Source organism: Sinohyriopsis cumingii, chromosome 11 (assembly GCF_028554795.1).
Source record: "Sinohyriopsis cumingii isolate HCF-2022 chromosome 11, ASM2855479v2, whole genome shotgun sequence".
Classification (NCBI taxonomy): domain Eukaryota; kingdom Metazoa; phylum Mollusca; class Bivalvia; order Unionida; family Unionidae; genus Sinohyriopsis; species Sinohyriopsis cumingii.
In genome coordinates, this window is record NC_142971.1 from 93,445,982 (window position 1) to 93,462,800 (window position 16,819).

Sequence of the window (16,819 nt, forward strand, 5' to 3'; positions counted from 1 at the left end):
GATGTATGCAAAGTGGCACAGTCGAATTTATTATGTAATTGTTTATTGGCACCAACTTGAAGTCTTGCCTGTCCCATGCGACGATGTCTCTTCACATATTAAAGATGATAACATTTGCAGTCAAACTGACCAACGGAAAGAGAAAACAAAGAAAAGAAGTAGGATAAAAACAATTTTACGCTCGGTAGCAAGGCATAATAATGAATTAGATCAGCTGTAATTACATTTAAATGATTGAATTACCTTTTGTTGGTTAGTAATTTTAATTTTTTATATTGCCCACTCGTTTCAAACTATTCTCCATACTTTCTTCATAGAAACAATCTTTCATGTTTAAATCACTAGTGTGTCTTATTTAATCAATATCAATGAAAATCAAAGCTCAAATTAGAAACGAAGACAACTTATCAATTTGCAGAAAGGATTTTAAATAGCTACAAAAGGTAAAGAACTAAATTTGTAAGGGATACAGTTCATTCATTCCGTCAATACACAATTAGCAGTGATCAATCTTAACTCTGCTGGAAATTTAAGTATGTGTATTTTTATGTGATATAAATAATATATATGCATAGCATATACGCTGTATCTTTGACATACCAGTCGTTGTATTGTATTTTCGTGTGTGTGTGTGTCAACTGTAAAACGAACGTGCAGATCCTTCACTCCTGATGCTATGCAGTATTGCTCGAGGGGCCGAATTGCGTAGACGGTAAATAGATTTCGCTGTACAGTTCTTAGGTACATTTCTTAGGGACCGGTACAAGATCATGTTGAGTGCATTTGCAACAAACACAGTGTAGAGAATGGTCGCATACATCACTGCTACTTTCATTTACTGTGACTCAAAGAACTATTTTGAATAAGGTCAATTCCTCTCTTTCAAATTTCTTAGCATGATGTGTATTATAAGTAAAAGGTGATTTTATTTAATTTACGAAATACGTTTTGTGTTCAAGTGCTGGATGCAACGGAAACAATGAGGTAAGAAAGTATAAAAGAATATGTACACATTTTCATATTGTCAATGTAAATCTCATTGATAATGTCTATCCATAAACTATTCACTAAATTTAAAATTGCATTATTTATTTTAATTATTTGTTCTGTTATATAGTTGCTTGAAACAAGCTTTAGCTTGTTTAAAAGTCACCAGAAAAAAAAACAAGTAACGTATTAGGAATATATATAGCTTACAAGTCATCATACTACTGAATTCAGCTCAATTGTAAATTAAGAGTCGCTGATAATATGAATCACTTTGTGTGTTTGGAATTATGTTTAGTATTGGCTGTTGTAATTGATTACGATGCCTACATGATTCTGAAATCTCCTATTCTCCCAGGACTATCGATTTTAGTCCTCTTCTTCCTGGAAATGAAATATGTTCTTTGCAATAGTTGTCCTTAATTTCTTGGCTACGCATATAAACACACACTAATAAAAAACCTAAGCCTTTGAACAATCCCAAACCGGACTGAGTCATGTGTATTTATTTGTTCTTCCTTGTACAAAAGTTGTCTATACCTGTTTAGTTTTTAAAGTGGGTATCGGGAAAATACCTATTTATTGATTTCATAAGGCGCGCTTCCTTGTTCGTTAATCTTTGATCGCTCGTACTGAAGATCTTGGGGCACTGCAAATCGTTCCTACCGTTATAAAGCTGCACGCACAAGAAGATAGGAAAAGAAAGAAACACTAGCTTTACCTTAAGTAATGTTTGTATATTTAATATTAAATAAATATCATGCTAGGAATTGCACCTGAGAGATCTTATTTTGTTGAATAGTCGAATATTCTACATATCAGTCTATGAACTAAAAGTAAATGGTACATGCTATATGACCCAGCCCTAATTTACTTTCAGATCTATCTTTGAAGTGAATAATTAGGTTTGTTGTTTTATTTAAAACTACTAATTTGGTGCGATTGCAGGAACATATCTGAACAATATAATGAGACTAATCAAGAAACTGTACTTCTATTTCATAACCTTTCTATCTGGAAATATTAGAGATTAATTTTGAATGATACCTTGCATAATAGCAAACTGTATTTTCGGATTTGTGCACATGAATGTGAAGAAATGCACAATGGTAGAGTCCATTATATGTTATTTAATTTGCCTGTATGATGGGTTTTCTCATAGAGAAAATGAACATAAAACGTTAAATTCTTTTCTTATACTTCATGTGTAATCAACAATGATCTAGTTATGTGCCTATTAGTTACTGCGTCCAAATAATTTATAAACGGACAATGCTCAGGCATGTTATACAAAACGATATTATATATTATAGACGCCGCAAAGTTTCTGTTTGCTTTTCTCCGAATCCCCTTTGGCGCCTCTCCAAAACTTCAAGCAATGTGCACAAGGCAAACTAATATTCTGAATGGATACAACTGTAAGAAAGAGAGTAATAAGTTTGTATAAAATACTTTTCTGTTATTTCGCTTTAATATCTTGAGATCATTACTGGTAGGAATAGAATAAAATCATGCAAACTGCAATGCTATTTATATACACTGAGTATAGGTAGAGGTACCAACAATGAGACAGCAAGAAATTTCTAACGCTGCCTGGATTGAGGAACTCGTGAATTTTTGTTTTAGGTATCAGCGCCACCATGCTCCAAGATGATATTGTGAAACCAAGTTTGGTCATAATCTGCTGAATTTTCTTCGTGGATATAATTTGGATTATGATGTTGCCGAATGCATCATTTATCCAACAACAGCCCATATACATGGGTTATTTGTCTGTATAAGAGTAGAAACTGTTCAAAATAATGAATATATGAGAGTTTCATTTGTATCTTGAATAACACAATAAGACAAAGAGGCCACAAATATAACAATATCTACTTTTTCATAAACACGGGGGCAGAAAACAATGCATATTCCATGCAGTCCTTACTTTATATGTGATATAGGGGAAACTACTCGCTACCTAAAGCAGACTGCTGATCGAAATCCCACGATCAAGAGAAATGAACTTGAACTAGTCCAAGGTAAACAACTTTAGAAGATATTAAAATAGGAAAACGAAATTTAGCCAGAATAGAAATTTTAACTTCGAATGTGCAATGTAAAATTTCTCAAATATATTTTTAAGAGATATACATGTTATCGGCCAGTTTAATTTTCTTCCAATTTACCACTGATGCCCAAGGAGTTTAAATGACCAAGGGCAGCAGAGAGGGCGAACAGACCAAGCAAAAAAGGGTCCAAATGCCGAAATAAGCCTACCTAAAAAAGATTAAAATGACGTGAATGACTTTAAAATCAAAATAACTAACCACGTTGAGGATTCCATCGAACAGGTTAGTTCATTTTATTTTGTTGTTTTTTTCTCTGACTGAAAACTCATCAAGATAGGCGCGAATATATTACGAAATTGAACCAACCTGAGGTCGCGCCCTCTCTGCTGCTATTAATTAAAAATTGTTATATCAAATAATGGTTCATCGGAAATCTTATACTGCCCGGTTAGCTCGAGAGCGACCAGAAGCAATTAAGAAATTTCTCCCTGTAAGAGATTCTTTCAGAAAAAAAACCCTACAAGTTGAATTCGCAGAAGGTACAGAACTACTTATTTAACCCTGTTACTAAAGTTACCGAAAAAGTCGTAACGGCAATTAAGGAAGATCTTCTTCCAGTATCAAAACAAACTGAAAATATAGCAGCGAGAACTAAGAAAACAAAAAGGATTTTACGAGAACTTCCAGCTGAAATAACTGCAGCTCAACCTCCACCTGTCGATGAAAAAATACTTGAAGGTATTGGCAAAATTCGTACTGTAGTCGCCGACGTGAAAAAAGAACTGACACCTAAACCTAAACAAATAAGGGAAAATATTGAATTGATTACAAAATTTAAGGAAGGTTTTGTCAAAGATATTAGAAATGCTAAAAATGAAAAATTACCTGAAAAAATTATTAATTAGTATATCTAATAAATCTAGTATTTTGAAACCCGGTTTTGAAGGTGTAAATGATGATAATCTTATTAAATGGATATATCTCATATATATAAACAAAAAACAAGCCAGAAATGATGATTTAGAATACAGAAGTCTTGTTGAAGAAGTACAGAGACTTTATAAAGAGACACTGAAACAAACAGAACAACAGCAGGAACAGATAGAACAACAACAATCTTTTTCACCGCAGCAAAAGTTGATGTCGGAACTTAAAAGGTCTGAATAGATACTTAAAAAGGCAAAAGTGGAAAGATTACCCTTAATACTCTTTGAGAAAGAGGCGGAAACAACAAGTGAGGAAGAAGGAGCAACCGGAAGTGGTTTTACTGAAAGTGGTCTTGTTACTCCATGCCCTAACAATATCGTCGATGACTTAAACGGTTAGAAGCTCTCATAGGAGGAAAACGAGCTGGTAATAATTCTCCGGAAATAATTAATGAAGCAGCTGATATTCTCGACGATTATTTCAAGGTGGTGTCATGGATATTGGCGTTTACCGAGAACTCATTGATGAACTCGTTGATTGACTATCACAGTGATTAGATAAATGGCAAGTAAAATAAGATGATCATACACAATAGTCAACATGGACCTGTAATGGTCAGATCAATAAACTCACGATTACCAACCTACAGAGTGATTTACGGAGATGGACTTGGTGATGTTGTTCAGGGATTATTCAGAAAGTTAGCTCCAAACGTAGCACCTGTTGCAAAACAATTATCAATGAAAACTACTGATGCTGTTCGTGAAAAAGCTCCTGGTGCAATCGTCAATTTGCTGGAAAGGGGTTCTCTGCAATCAAAGACAAACTAGCACGATTAATACGAGAAAACCACAACCAGTGAAATTACCAAGCACTGAAGTCATGCCTGCAAATGTCAGTAAAATAATAAATCAAGCTGCAAATCAGAAACTGGCAGAGCTAGCAGATGAAGGACTCGGTGAATCGGAGGATAATATTTCAAGTTTAATATCAGGAAGCGGACGAAAATAATTATAATAAAAATGTTTAAGCGCATATCCGACACAGCATTTGACCTGGAAACACCTGTCCTTAAAGATGAGTCCGTGCGTGATTATCAATTTTATTTTTATGACGCACGATTAACAGATTGACGTGGAAGAATAAAAACAGATAATACTGTATACGCAAATGAAGTACGAGTTGGTTTTGTCAACAACGGCATAATGGCACTGTTTGATAGCGCCACCTATATGATTGATGGAAAAAATATCGAGACAATTCAGAAAGATGTCGAAGTTGATACAACAATAGTAGGATTGGCAAGATCCTCTGATGATTATACAAGATCAGCCGGTCCTACAATGATGTTTTACAAAGATAATAATGATTCCCCGACGAAAATCAGTAAGAAAAAGACGACCAAGAAACAATGCTGATGTGTGGCCGGTGGTTCATGGTGCTAATGAAAATTTCAACTTGGGATTTGCAGCACGCCAAGTAATGTTGCAAGGGCCTCGTAGAAACTTTTCATGCGCGATTCCACTATCACATATCTTTGGATTTTGCAGAAATGTTAGAAAATATATCTTTGGAGCTAAACATACAGTTGCTCTTGTAAGAAAGTTTACCGACGACGACGTTATCTGGAGACCTGCTGGTGATCCTGGTAAAATAATACTAACAAAACTGTCGTTGTGGATGCCGGTAATGACTCCATCGATCGCAGAAGAACAGTAACTATTATCTTTCATCGATACAGGTGGTAAGTCTCTGTTGTCATGGCTGACAACAAACACAGATATTATACAAACTGATATCAACGGTCAATTTACATGGCATATAGGATCACAGCAAAGTGTTTCTGCACCACGACATGTATTTGTTGCTTTGCAAAATATTAATCGGACAAGTAGTCAAGAACGTTTCCATATGATATTTGACAGACTGCGTGTTACCGAGGTTTCTTTACAGATAAACGGACAACAAGAACCAACAGAAAACATGCTACTAAATTATGAACAAAATCGTACAGCACGTGTGTACCATCGGTTAATGACGTTTATGAGATGTGATCAAAATGTAGAAACCGTTTAGAGATCTCACAACATGATTTTAAAACTCGGTATCCTATCTATTACTTATCGCTGGAGCATATTTATTTATCCAAACGATATGTCGTTGATATACACTTCAGAGCCAGCGTGAATACCGGTAGTGGTGTTAACTACAGAGCAATCGCAGTTATACTCAGTGACAAAGCGATGTTAGTTGAAGGTGGTAGTGGTCGAATGAGAGTCGTTGATGCACCAGTGGAAAATCTTTAATCCACGTTATTTAAAAACACGAGTATTATCATAAAATGTCATATCATCACGTTAGTGTTAGTCTGACTCCTGGTCAGATTAAAAAACTTCAATCAAATTCAGTAAAGAACTGCGGAATGAAAATATCACTAAAACGAAATCAGATCACAGGTGGCCAAAATAAATAATCATTATCAAAACGTCAACTTAAACATTTCAACAGTGCTAAACAATCAAAAACAGGCGTCAAACTTAATCTCTCTGCGGGTGCGATTAAAGAATCAATTAAAACAGGTGGTATTTTTCCACTTCTCGCGGCTTTTCTAGCATTAAATGCCGCAGCCGCACCTGCCGTAGCGAAAGCAGCCGCATTAGGTGATGTTGGAACCGCTGCTATAATAATGGCATTAAAGAAAGCAACAGGAAAAGGATCAAAAAAAGATTACAGTCCAATGGTGGACTGGGTCTAAGATTACCAGGATCTCATCGAGAAAGAGGTCTGAGGCTTCCAGGAACACTTTGTTAATTATTCCAGCATCAAAAATCTGATTTACTTGATGCTGATAAACAACTAAAAATAAAAAATTCAGAGGTGTTTTCATGCGAGATCAATTACGACAACGACCAAACAATATTGAAACGGGTATTATTAATCTTGATGATAATTCAGGATCATGTACTCATTGGGTATCATACGCAATTGATCCACGTGGAATCGTTTATTTCTATTCGTACGGGTTAGCTCAGCCGCGTGAGTTTATCAGAACTTTGGTATTCAACGCTACCAACACAAACAATGACAGATCCACCGATATGCAGCCGTGAAGTAATTAATGTACTTAACGCTATATCAAAGTCTTGCAATGCACTTCATAAAGTCGTGCATGATTGTACAAGTAACCGCTTCGTTTGAAGAAGATCTTTAAAAAATATTGGTTGATATTAACGGAAGATCTTCTTCTACTAGTGTTAAGAAAGACAAAGATGATATTGATCAACCAAAGTACGCGAATAAAGATGAACTTGCTGATATTATGAACCTTGTTAGAGTTGACCGAGATGAAGTTGTTGTTTTTCAGGATAAATACGGTGTTTTAAAAACGAGCAACATCAAATGGAATGATATAGTTCGACGAGTACTCGGTGCGGTCACGGATAACGTTCCAGTATTTACCGACGGCGGTAGAATCAGAGACTCGAGTATATCGTTTGCAACCATCAGAGATGAAATTGAAAGAAGCGTTGATAATCGTTTGCGGAAAACCCGTGACACAATGACAGGTGAACTCAGCATGAACGGGAATAAGATAGTTGTTTTAAGAGATCCAACATGTGATGAAGATGCCGCGGCGACAAAATATGTAGACGTTAAAATACAATACCGTAGATGGTAAATTATCCACGTTACGGGCCGTGTACGATGTTCATGTCAGTGCGTTTGTAAATCTTCGCAGAAATTTAAGAAAACTTAATGAAATCGCAGATAAATTCTTTGGTGATCCGTTGACTGTTGACGCAAAACTCTCTGATATTAAAACAAATATTGACACGATTAAAAACCACAAGATCTCTTAGGAAACAGTGTGGCTACTCGCTGTTTTGTTTCGTTAGTTATAATCGCAGAAAAATACAGATAAACCAGGAAACCGGACGGATTTAATAAAACAAAAAAATATTGTTTCTTAAATTACACGTACCGTACTGACAGTCCATGATATGAAACAACTGGAAGTACAAGGGAAATAACTGATACTCTTCCCGTAAGCCACTCTCGACAAACGCGGAATCAAATAAGTATGTTTTTCAAATTAACATTACAATTTTACATATTATTTTTTTTTCACAACTGACTTTAGAAATAAATGACAATAGAGAATTAACCACAACAAAAAATTATTTACCTCATCCGTTGATTTCTGACAGAGTCAAGGGAGGTAACTCTAATCGCATGAAGTATCCTCAACGGAGTTACCTCCCTTCAATAACGCTGAAATTTATAAAAAAAAAACTTCAGATTTTAGCGATGTAGAATATAAACAAAAAAAAAGACATTAAAGAAAATGGTTAATGAGTATAAGCGGCATAACTACCGGACAAAGCTTAGTTTGACAGTTATCTCTAGCAATAATAGAAAGTGATTTTTTGTTTGTATTTTTTTGAGAATGCAGACTGGTATATTTTATTTGAATGTATTGTAAACCTGTTAATATCAAAATATTTGCCAGCTGAATATGTCAATTGAAATATTATCTCTTCTCCACTCTCTAATTTGTGGATACAACTGCTTTGGCGCTCTTATCATTACAGCCAGTATTTCCAAATCTACAATTCTGACTTTGCGTGACAGCTCTCAGATTGGATAAAGAATTGTTCTGGGGGTCTGAGTTAATATGATTGATCACAAGACCATCTTTGATCACCCCATGAACAGTCTCGTATAAAAACCTGTGACAGTAATACTTTTTGTTCCCAACACTAAACATTAGATAGCCAGTATTAGTAACAAACCCAACTGGTCTTTCAACTGACAGTGTCGAGTCACACCATCACGAGAAGCTTCGTAGTTTGTTATTATAGGATGTCGGATAAACTCTTGGTTTGAGGGGTTAGGAATATTTTGCTCCATTTTATATAATAATATCATTTGTTTAAATCATAATTTACCTAAATGATTACTTTGAGAACTTAGTCAGATAATCCTCTACACAGTTTATAGCCCTGTCACTGTCATTATTTTTTATCATAATATCTTTTGAGCTGTCTGTATCTTTTACCACCAAGTTGTGCACACAACTGTGTTTTTCCTCTAAGTCCAACACCACATCGCAGACACGGTATTTGTCCCAAGCTTCCATTACGAACGCTTTGCAAATGATACCCGCAGAATTTTTATGCAAGATTTATTACAAGGAGTCAATGAGCCTATCATCAGCCGTCGGCATTTAGCCCTTGCTTGAGACATTGCATAGATATAATATTTCAATTTAAATATCTGTATTGATTATAATATGAACGACTTCGAGAGATTATCCAAGATCAACCCTTCTACAGATAATTTTAATCTTGAAAGAATATTTCCTGTCTTGCCAATAAAAGATCTGGTTGATCGGAAAAATAAAAGTTTGATTAATAAAATTGACGACGCCAAGAAAGAATTTCACACAGATGGCGCATCTCACGTATGGTCAACGTTCAAAATTATACGACTTGACTCTGTCAAGGACAGTGTTATCGAGGCTACGATTGACGACAAAACGAGCGACAACGATTATTAGCAACCTTGACAATCGCAAATATTTGTGCTAACAGAAACAGGCAATTGGATTATCCGTGACAAAGACAAATACAAAATTTCCATACTGAGCAAGAATGTTGACAAACCGTATTATGAGTGAGCGTATCCTGTAACAGCAGGTATCTATGGAATCTATCCGATAAATGAAAAACCAAGTGTTGATAATCTGAAGCCAATGAAATTTTCAAAAATAAATTGTAAGGGTCTTCATTCTATTTGTTATGTTTGGTTTGGTAGACACTTTTCAGAAAAAACGTTGGGTACAAATAGTTTTATTACGATATATGCTTGATTGTAAAATACTGATATCGTTGATTGTAAGTGAGGCACTTATATCATATCGGAAGCAGACCAAAGTTTGGTTACCAACACCTGATGATGATAAAACCGCAAAAGATCTCGGTAAAAGAATAATTGGCAAGTTTATTCAAGGTGCGGCATATGATCATAAACGACATTATGCACGATTAATTATGAACGATGTTGAATATGATTTTATAATCGCTGATGCAACAAAGAGAGATATATTTGTGAGTCGATAAAACGCTTATTTATCTGACGGAACACGGTTAGGTACAATTGTTGGCTATATGAATGACGAATCGCCTCAGTATACTCATTTAAGATGTTCAATGCTCGCTTATGTTTCTATAAATTTATTATCGATGATAAACAGATTCCCTGACACTGTAGAGTTGCAACGGATTCGTTTAATATCGAGAAGAAAAAAAATACTCAAAAGTACTGACTCGTTTTACAAACACTGATGCATCATGGGGTTCGTGGAGAATAAAAGAATAAATGTTATGTAATTATTCTGAATCCGCAGATATTGCGATTAAAGATATTTATTATTATATAAAAATCAGAATTATCGTCTGCGGCATCTGTGTACGATCCAGTATCAACACACCAGACTGTTTATCTAAGCGGACTGGGAAAAAAGAGAAATGAAACAACGAGGAGTGAAATCATGTACTTATCACGGATTTTTTGATACAAGGGTGACGCATGGACTCCTGAGAAATACATTCCAAAGATTATCGTTTGGGGTGAAATATATCCAGTGTAGTTAGAAACATTAAAAACATTTCTTGATTGGTTATTAACAAAAAATACTGCTGTGATAATGTGTGGCGATCACGGTCAACCACCACCTTTTGTTGCATCATCTCCACATGATTGGCTAAAAGATTTTGTTGATTATTATGAAGAAATAACTGATGATCATAGAGCACTTGATCCAGAATTAAAAGAAGTTAAAAAGTTAATCAGACTACAACCGAATAAAATTCAATGTGAAATAATGCGTGAAATAATTTCAGAAACTTCAATGAACGATTTTCTGCAAACGTGGAAACCAAATGATTTGATAGTTGCACGTAGAAAGATAGTTCGTGATACACTTCAACAACAATTATTTATGTTACATAAAGAAAAGTTTTCAGAATTACCAGTGCCGCTGTGTTATCGACCAGCAGATATGCGACGGCAAAATATTGACATTGATATACCAGGATAGACCGAGAAACAAAATCGTGTGTTAAACGATATTATTTTAGTTGATGACAATGTTGTTGAAGATGTGCTAAAATCAAATAAATCACCGTGGATGCTAGGATACGCAATGCCAATTCACTCATCGAAAGGGTTAGCTATTTCTGATACGCGAGTTTGGATCGTCGATGAACGTATCGAATGGTCAAATTTAGTTTATCTCACAATGTCTCGAAACAGAAGAATATCTCAGCTGCGGAGAATTGACATAGACGTTACAGAAACCACTGGCGGTGTCCTCGATGATAGTGATATAATAAGAAAATAATTAGTTATAAACAGTGTGACAAAACAAACAAACGCGACTTTGACCTTGATGTTGAATTTATGATAGCGCTGAAACAACATCAGAATAATCATTGTCCGAGCTGTAATTGTATAATGGTGTGGCAGTACTCGAATAATAATACAAGACAATGTACAGCAGATAGAAAAGATAGTAGTCTTGGTCATACACGCGAAAACACCATGCTGACCTGTATTGAGTGTAATCGGCGTAGAGGTGCTAGTTAATGATCGCGGTGGCAATTGTGTATCTTCAGGAATCACCTGTAATTGTTCACGTGTAAATCCACGTAGTTGAATCTAATCTGTAGATTGCGGATCTGCCAGTATATCTTGTTATACTAGATATCTTGTGCGTCGTAATACTCGAAATTGGATCAGTCGCTCTTTTTTACCACCTTCAAGTTCACCAAGGCTCATATAAATATCTTACAGTAACATTACCTAATGCTGGCTGCGCTGAAAAATCACGTCGTTGTATTTGTATACGTTTTGTTTTTTGTAATTGCATTAACGGGTTTCATGTTGGTTTTACGAGTAATCTCATTATTTAAGGCATTTATCAAACTTGGTAATCTTACAACCCATTCGCGAGATCGCGTATCCTGAATTATTTCCTTTGCATACTGATATCCAAATAACTGCTCAGTAAGTGTTCGATTAAATCGTTCATCAATTGCCTGATCACGATGAATTGCAGTATATCCTCGTCTGCTTTTGACATTATGTCGCCTCATCAACAATAATACTGGACCAAGAATTTCTTTGCCAGGATAAACCTGTAATAGTTGTGGCCATCGAAGACCACCTTGTGGTCCAGATCCTCGTTGATAAATTCGTTCAAACGCAGAAGAAACTTCAGTCGCTGTTTTAGTTGATAATGGTTTTGCCTCTTTATATCTACTTGCAACGTCAATGACAGTTAACGCGTATTTGTACGTTATTTGACGTCTTCCAATTTTGATATTTTTGTGTGGTAAAAACAAAATATCTGCTTGATGAACTTAATTAGGAACACTAACATCGAAATTTGCGTGCTGAATTTGTTTCGGTGGTGGAAGGTAAATTTGCTATATTGCCTGTCATGCTAACCACGCTGTGGCGGCAGAACGTGTGACATTTGCTGCATCAGCGAATTTACTAATTGCTGCTATTCCTCTCCAGTATCCACTTGGACTATAATAAATTGATTCCATTTATAATAATTGATTAATTAATTACCAGCCCCAACGACAGTTTACTTTTCATCGCGGATCTTACCAATCAATTAGCTAATGATTCTCTGATATTTTTATTTTTTAACGAATTAGCGAAAAAATCATCTTCACATCTGCAATATGTCTATCTTGTATGTTCTTTTTTTCTATAAGCCACATCATGAACGTGACATGCTTTATCAATATCATTTATGGGATATTCACCTGGTTTTGGTTGATCTTGATTGTCAAGCCTGATATCAAGTCGAGTACCAGGACTAAAATAATTATATCCTGGTAGATGTTTTTCTCCAAGGTATTTAGCCCATGAGGTTCCTGGGAACTTTGACATTAGTGTAGCAATATCACCACCGTCTTTACGTTTAATTCTGGGTAAAAACGAAAATTTCTTCCTGTAACATATTGCACATCTTCCACCGTATGCTATTCTTTTATTTTTTGTTGTAACAGTGAATAGATCATTAGTTGGACTTTTAGCTCTACAACGTAAACAATATAAATTCATTTTACTTACATAATATGGATATAATTGATTTCTCATCGACACGAAAGCAACAGCCTGTCAAGCACAATCCAGAATGATAATAATAGGTCCATCTGAATCGGATAAGCCGCAACTGCTACTTAATCCGATAATGAGATGGTTAAAAAGGGATAAGTTGTATTGTGTAGCATCATCAGTTGATGATCAGAGATGATATGACGTGCTTAAAGATTTTAAGGAAAACGCAAGATTGTTGGATGAGCGCGGTGATAACGTCATTGAATGTATCACTGATATTTATGAAGCGCCGAGTGTTGATGATTTCGACGGATTTATTAATAATTTAGTTGTATACGATGATGTGATGCTGGACAAACAATCAAATCCAGCTATGATTTTTTCTCGAGGCAGACATAAAAACACTGATGTGATTTATGTTACTCACCGATACACACAAATACTAAAAGTGATCAGAGATAACTGTAATATTTTAGTTGTGTTTAATAGAGTCGATACGTATACGTTGCCAAATATTCATCAGACTTGGTGTGGCGGTGACATGGATATGATTAAATTTAAAAACTTCTTTTCACGAGCACAGTCAACCCCACACGGATTTATAACAATACATTTACATGATCCCAGAACCAGATATCGTGTAGGTCTTGAAATAATATTTGGTTAATAGTAGCAGAGAGGGCGCAAATTCAAGTTGGTTCAATTTCGTAATATATTCGCGCCTATTTTGATGTGTTTTCAGGCAGAGAAATTTTTAAAAAAATGACTTAACCTCTTCGAAGGAATCCTCAACGTGGTTAGTTATTTTGATTTAAGGTCATTCACGGCATTGTAATCTTTTTTTTATGAAGGCTTATTTCGGCATTTGGACCTTTTCTTGCTGGTCTGTTCGCCCTATCTGCTGCTCCAAGCAAGAAATGCTCGTGTTAAAAAATGGGAAGCCGTTTACTCTATGACCTAAAGTACACCAGTCAATAACACACCAAAATAAAGAAAATTAACAGCTATTTTAACAATATCAAAGATATACAAGGTCTTTTTAACTATGGTTTACTTTGAGAAATACATGTAAAATTCCCTTTCTTTAAATAAAAACGAAACCTGCGCAAGCTACGAAACTGCAAAGGAGAACCATAAAGGCTTGTGATCGTTTGTGTCTGGACCTGTCTGGATTTTCTGAGTGTCGAGCTTTGCGTTGTGTGTTCTTGCTGTTATTGGGAAAGTGTTCTCGACTATTTTACTACGAAATCCGTATGGGCATTGATCAAAGATAAGATAGCTATGTTATTTCTTACTTTTCCGTATAACTGCAATTTACAGTTATATGACGATATCTTTGTAAATGTTTTCTAGGATTATGAGCGTTTTAATATTAAATTTTGGAGAAGTCTAACCTTAGTATTGAAATGTTATATATATATATATATATATATATATATATATATATATATATATATATATATATATATATATATATATATATATATATATATATATATCTATATATATATATCTATATATATATATATATATATATATATATATATATATATATATATATATATATATATATATATATATATATATATATATATATATATATTAAAATTGTGATTATACTTTTATTTCTTCATCTTAATTTTAAGAAAACAGTAATATTAGTTTAAACATTTGCCCAAACAGATAATTGCACGCACACATGATATTTTGTCATCTTGTGAGGTCAACTCAAATGTTTCTCGAAGAATCTTAAATATGAAAGTTCAATAGAAACAGAAAACTGATACTTAGGAAATAATAATAATAATAATAATAATAATAATAATAATGCTACGTGATATTTTGACAGCGAGTGTTTCCCAATGCTCTGTTTAGCTATTCATTATATTGTAAAGCTAAATAAGCGTTTCTCGGGTTCTTGTACATGCGTTGTCATCTAGTATTGTTATAGCCGTTATGTGTATATCAAGGCTCTGTTTGAAGTTAACGCATTCGAATGTAATCAAATGTTAGCGACTGTTTCATAGTCTATCACTAAATAATAAAATAAGTTTGGACACTAAAACGGTGCTGTTTGTTGATGATTATGTCAAATTATATTATACTAAAGAGTTATTAAAATGAAGTATGTTGGTCCAGATGCACACTACCAATGTGATATCAAGTATGTGAGTCACTGTATAGAAATGATGCACCTGAAATCTATCTTGAAATTTAACTGCCGTTTGATTTTATGACAGGTCATAAACAAGACGAACTTATATTTGAGTCTGACATTCATCTCTTCTCTCATCCTAAGAGTTAGAATTGCCCACTTCACAAAGCTATGGCTCCTCGAAGTCCAAATTACAACACGAACAACCAAAAAGAAGTGTCGAACATTAGTGACTGCTTAAACACCACCAACAGGATACACTTTCATCCAGCATTTAATACAGTTCTTCCCATCTTGTTTACTAAGGAGGAATTCAGACATGTTACCGTGCTGACACAATCTACATACACATTACACAAACCTATTCAGTGAAATGTTTCCAGAACTCAAGCTATTGTAACTTACACCTAGCTAATTGTCCGTGAAAATCTCTTGGCGTGCAGTTAAGAAACCAAGCATACGCATCTGAATGTTTTAGTAGTAGTATGGAAACCTGACATATTGCATACGTTCTGAGACAAATTAGACTGCGTATTATGAGCCAAAGAATGTAGGAAAAAAATAAAATTAGGAAAGGACAATGCTTAGAAATGATGAAGAGTTTACACGTGGACATGTGATTGCAACACGATTATGTTTTCTCGAGTATTTATATGATTGAGACAAATTAGAAGTAGTACCCTGTTATGTTTGATGGTTATTGCTATTGAGTGCAAAACGAGCACCAAAGAAGGCAGACATAGTAAACGAACTGTAGAAGTCTTACTTTAAATTGGAAACGACATCAGTAAAGCCTTGAGCAGAGCGACAGCCAATTTCATCTATGACGAACAGAAGAAGAAACATTTACTTTGATCCCTTGCAGGATCCGGTGCACTTGAAAATACTTTTATTCGCCATATGATTTGTATTCTTTATGAATATATATATATATATATATATATATATATATATATATATATATATATATATATATATATATATATATATACAGGTTTTCACGCACAGGTTCACATTCCAGGAAAAGGGTTTGGAAGATAAATGGAACTAAACTTATACTTCAATGGTAAGTATTGTACAAACTCTAAGGATATGTTTTTTTTAGATTAGATTGTTTTCTTGCAAGAATTGTTATTTAGCTATATTAGAAATATACATTCACACTCAGTGAAAAAAAAATATGACAAATTTTGTTTGCGATTTGTTGCGAGAGAGAGAGAGAGAGCGATTCCGGGAAAACTGTCAGGCACCATACATTGAAATAGACAACAAACATAAATCTTTTATAAAATCTACCATAGGTTTGTGACTAATATCTTTGTAACACGATTTGCCAATAAAAGTCATTTTATCGTTGCATTTTAAATGAACTGCAACATAGATCACCACTATTATCTAGAAATAATCTTCTGATAAGATCATGTGTTTACAGTTTATTAATTATGTTTCCAGCTGTAACTATTAGGGATTGAAAACTTGCATGTTATAAGATGTGCTTCATATAAAGCTATCGTAAAGAGTCAGTGAATCTTCATTTGATGTTGCTGGTCGGCTT

The 16,819-nt window shown here is 34.6% G+C and overlaps 1 protein-coding gene across 5 annotated transcripts in view; it reads left to right on the forward strand.

The window, feature by feature from the left end:
* Positions 1 to 16,819, forward strand: part of LOC149789018 (uncharacterized) — a 72,731-nt gene that overhangs the window by 25,955 nt on the left and 29,957 nt on the right. For all 5 annotated transcript variants that reach the window (XM_089975176.1, XM_089975175.1, XM_089975178.1 and 2 more), the window contains exon 2: positions 16,273 to 16,330. In XM_089975176.1, coding sequence (XP_089831302.1) covers positions 16,306 to 16,330 — 25 coding nt within the window. In that variant the 5' untranslated portion in view covers positions 16,273 to 16,305. The remainder of the gene's footprint in view (positions 1 to 16,272; positions 16,331 to 16,819) is intronic.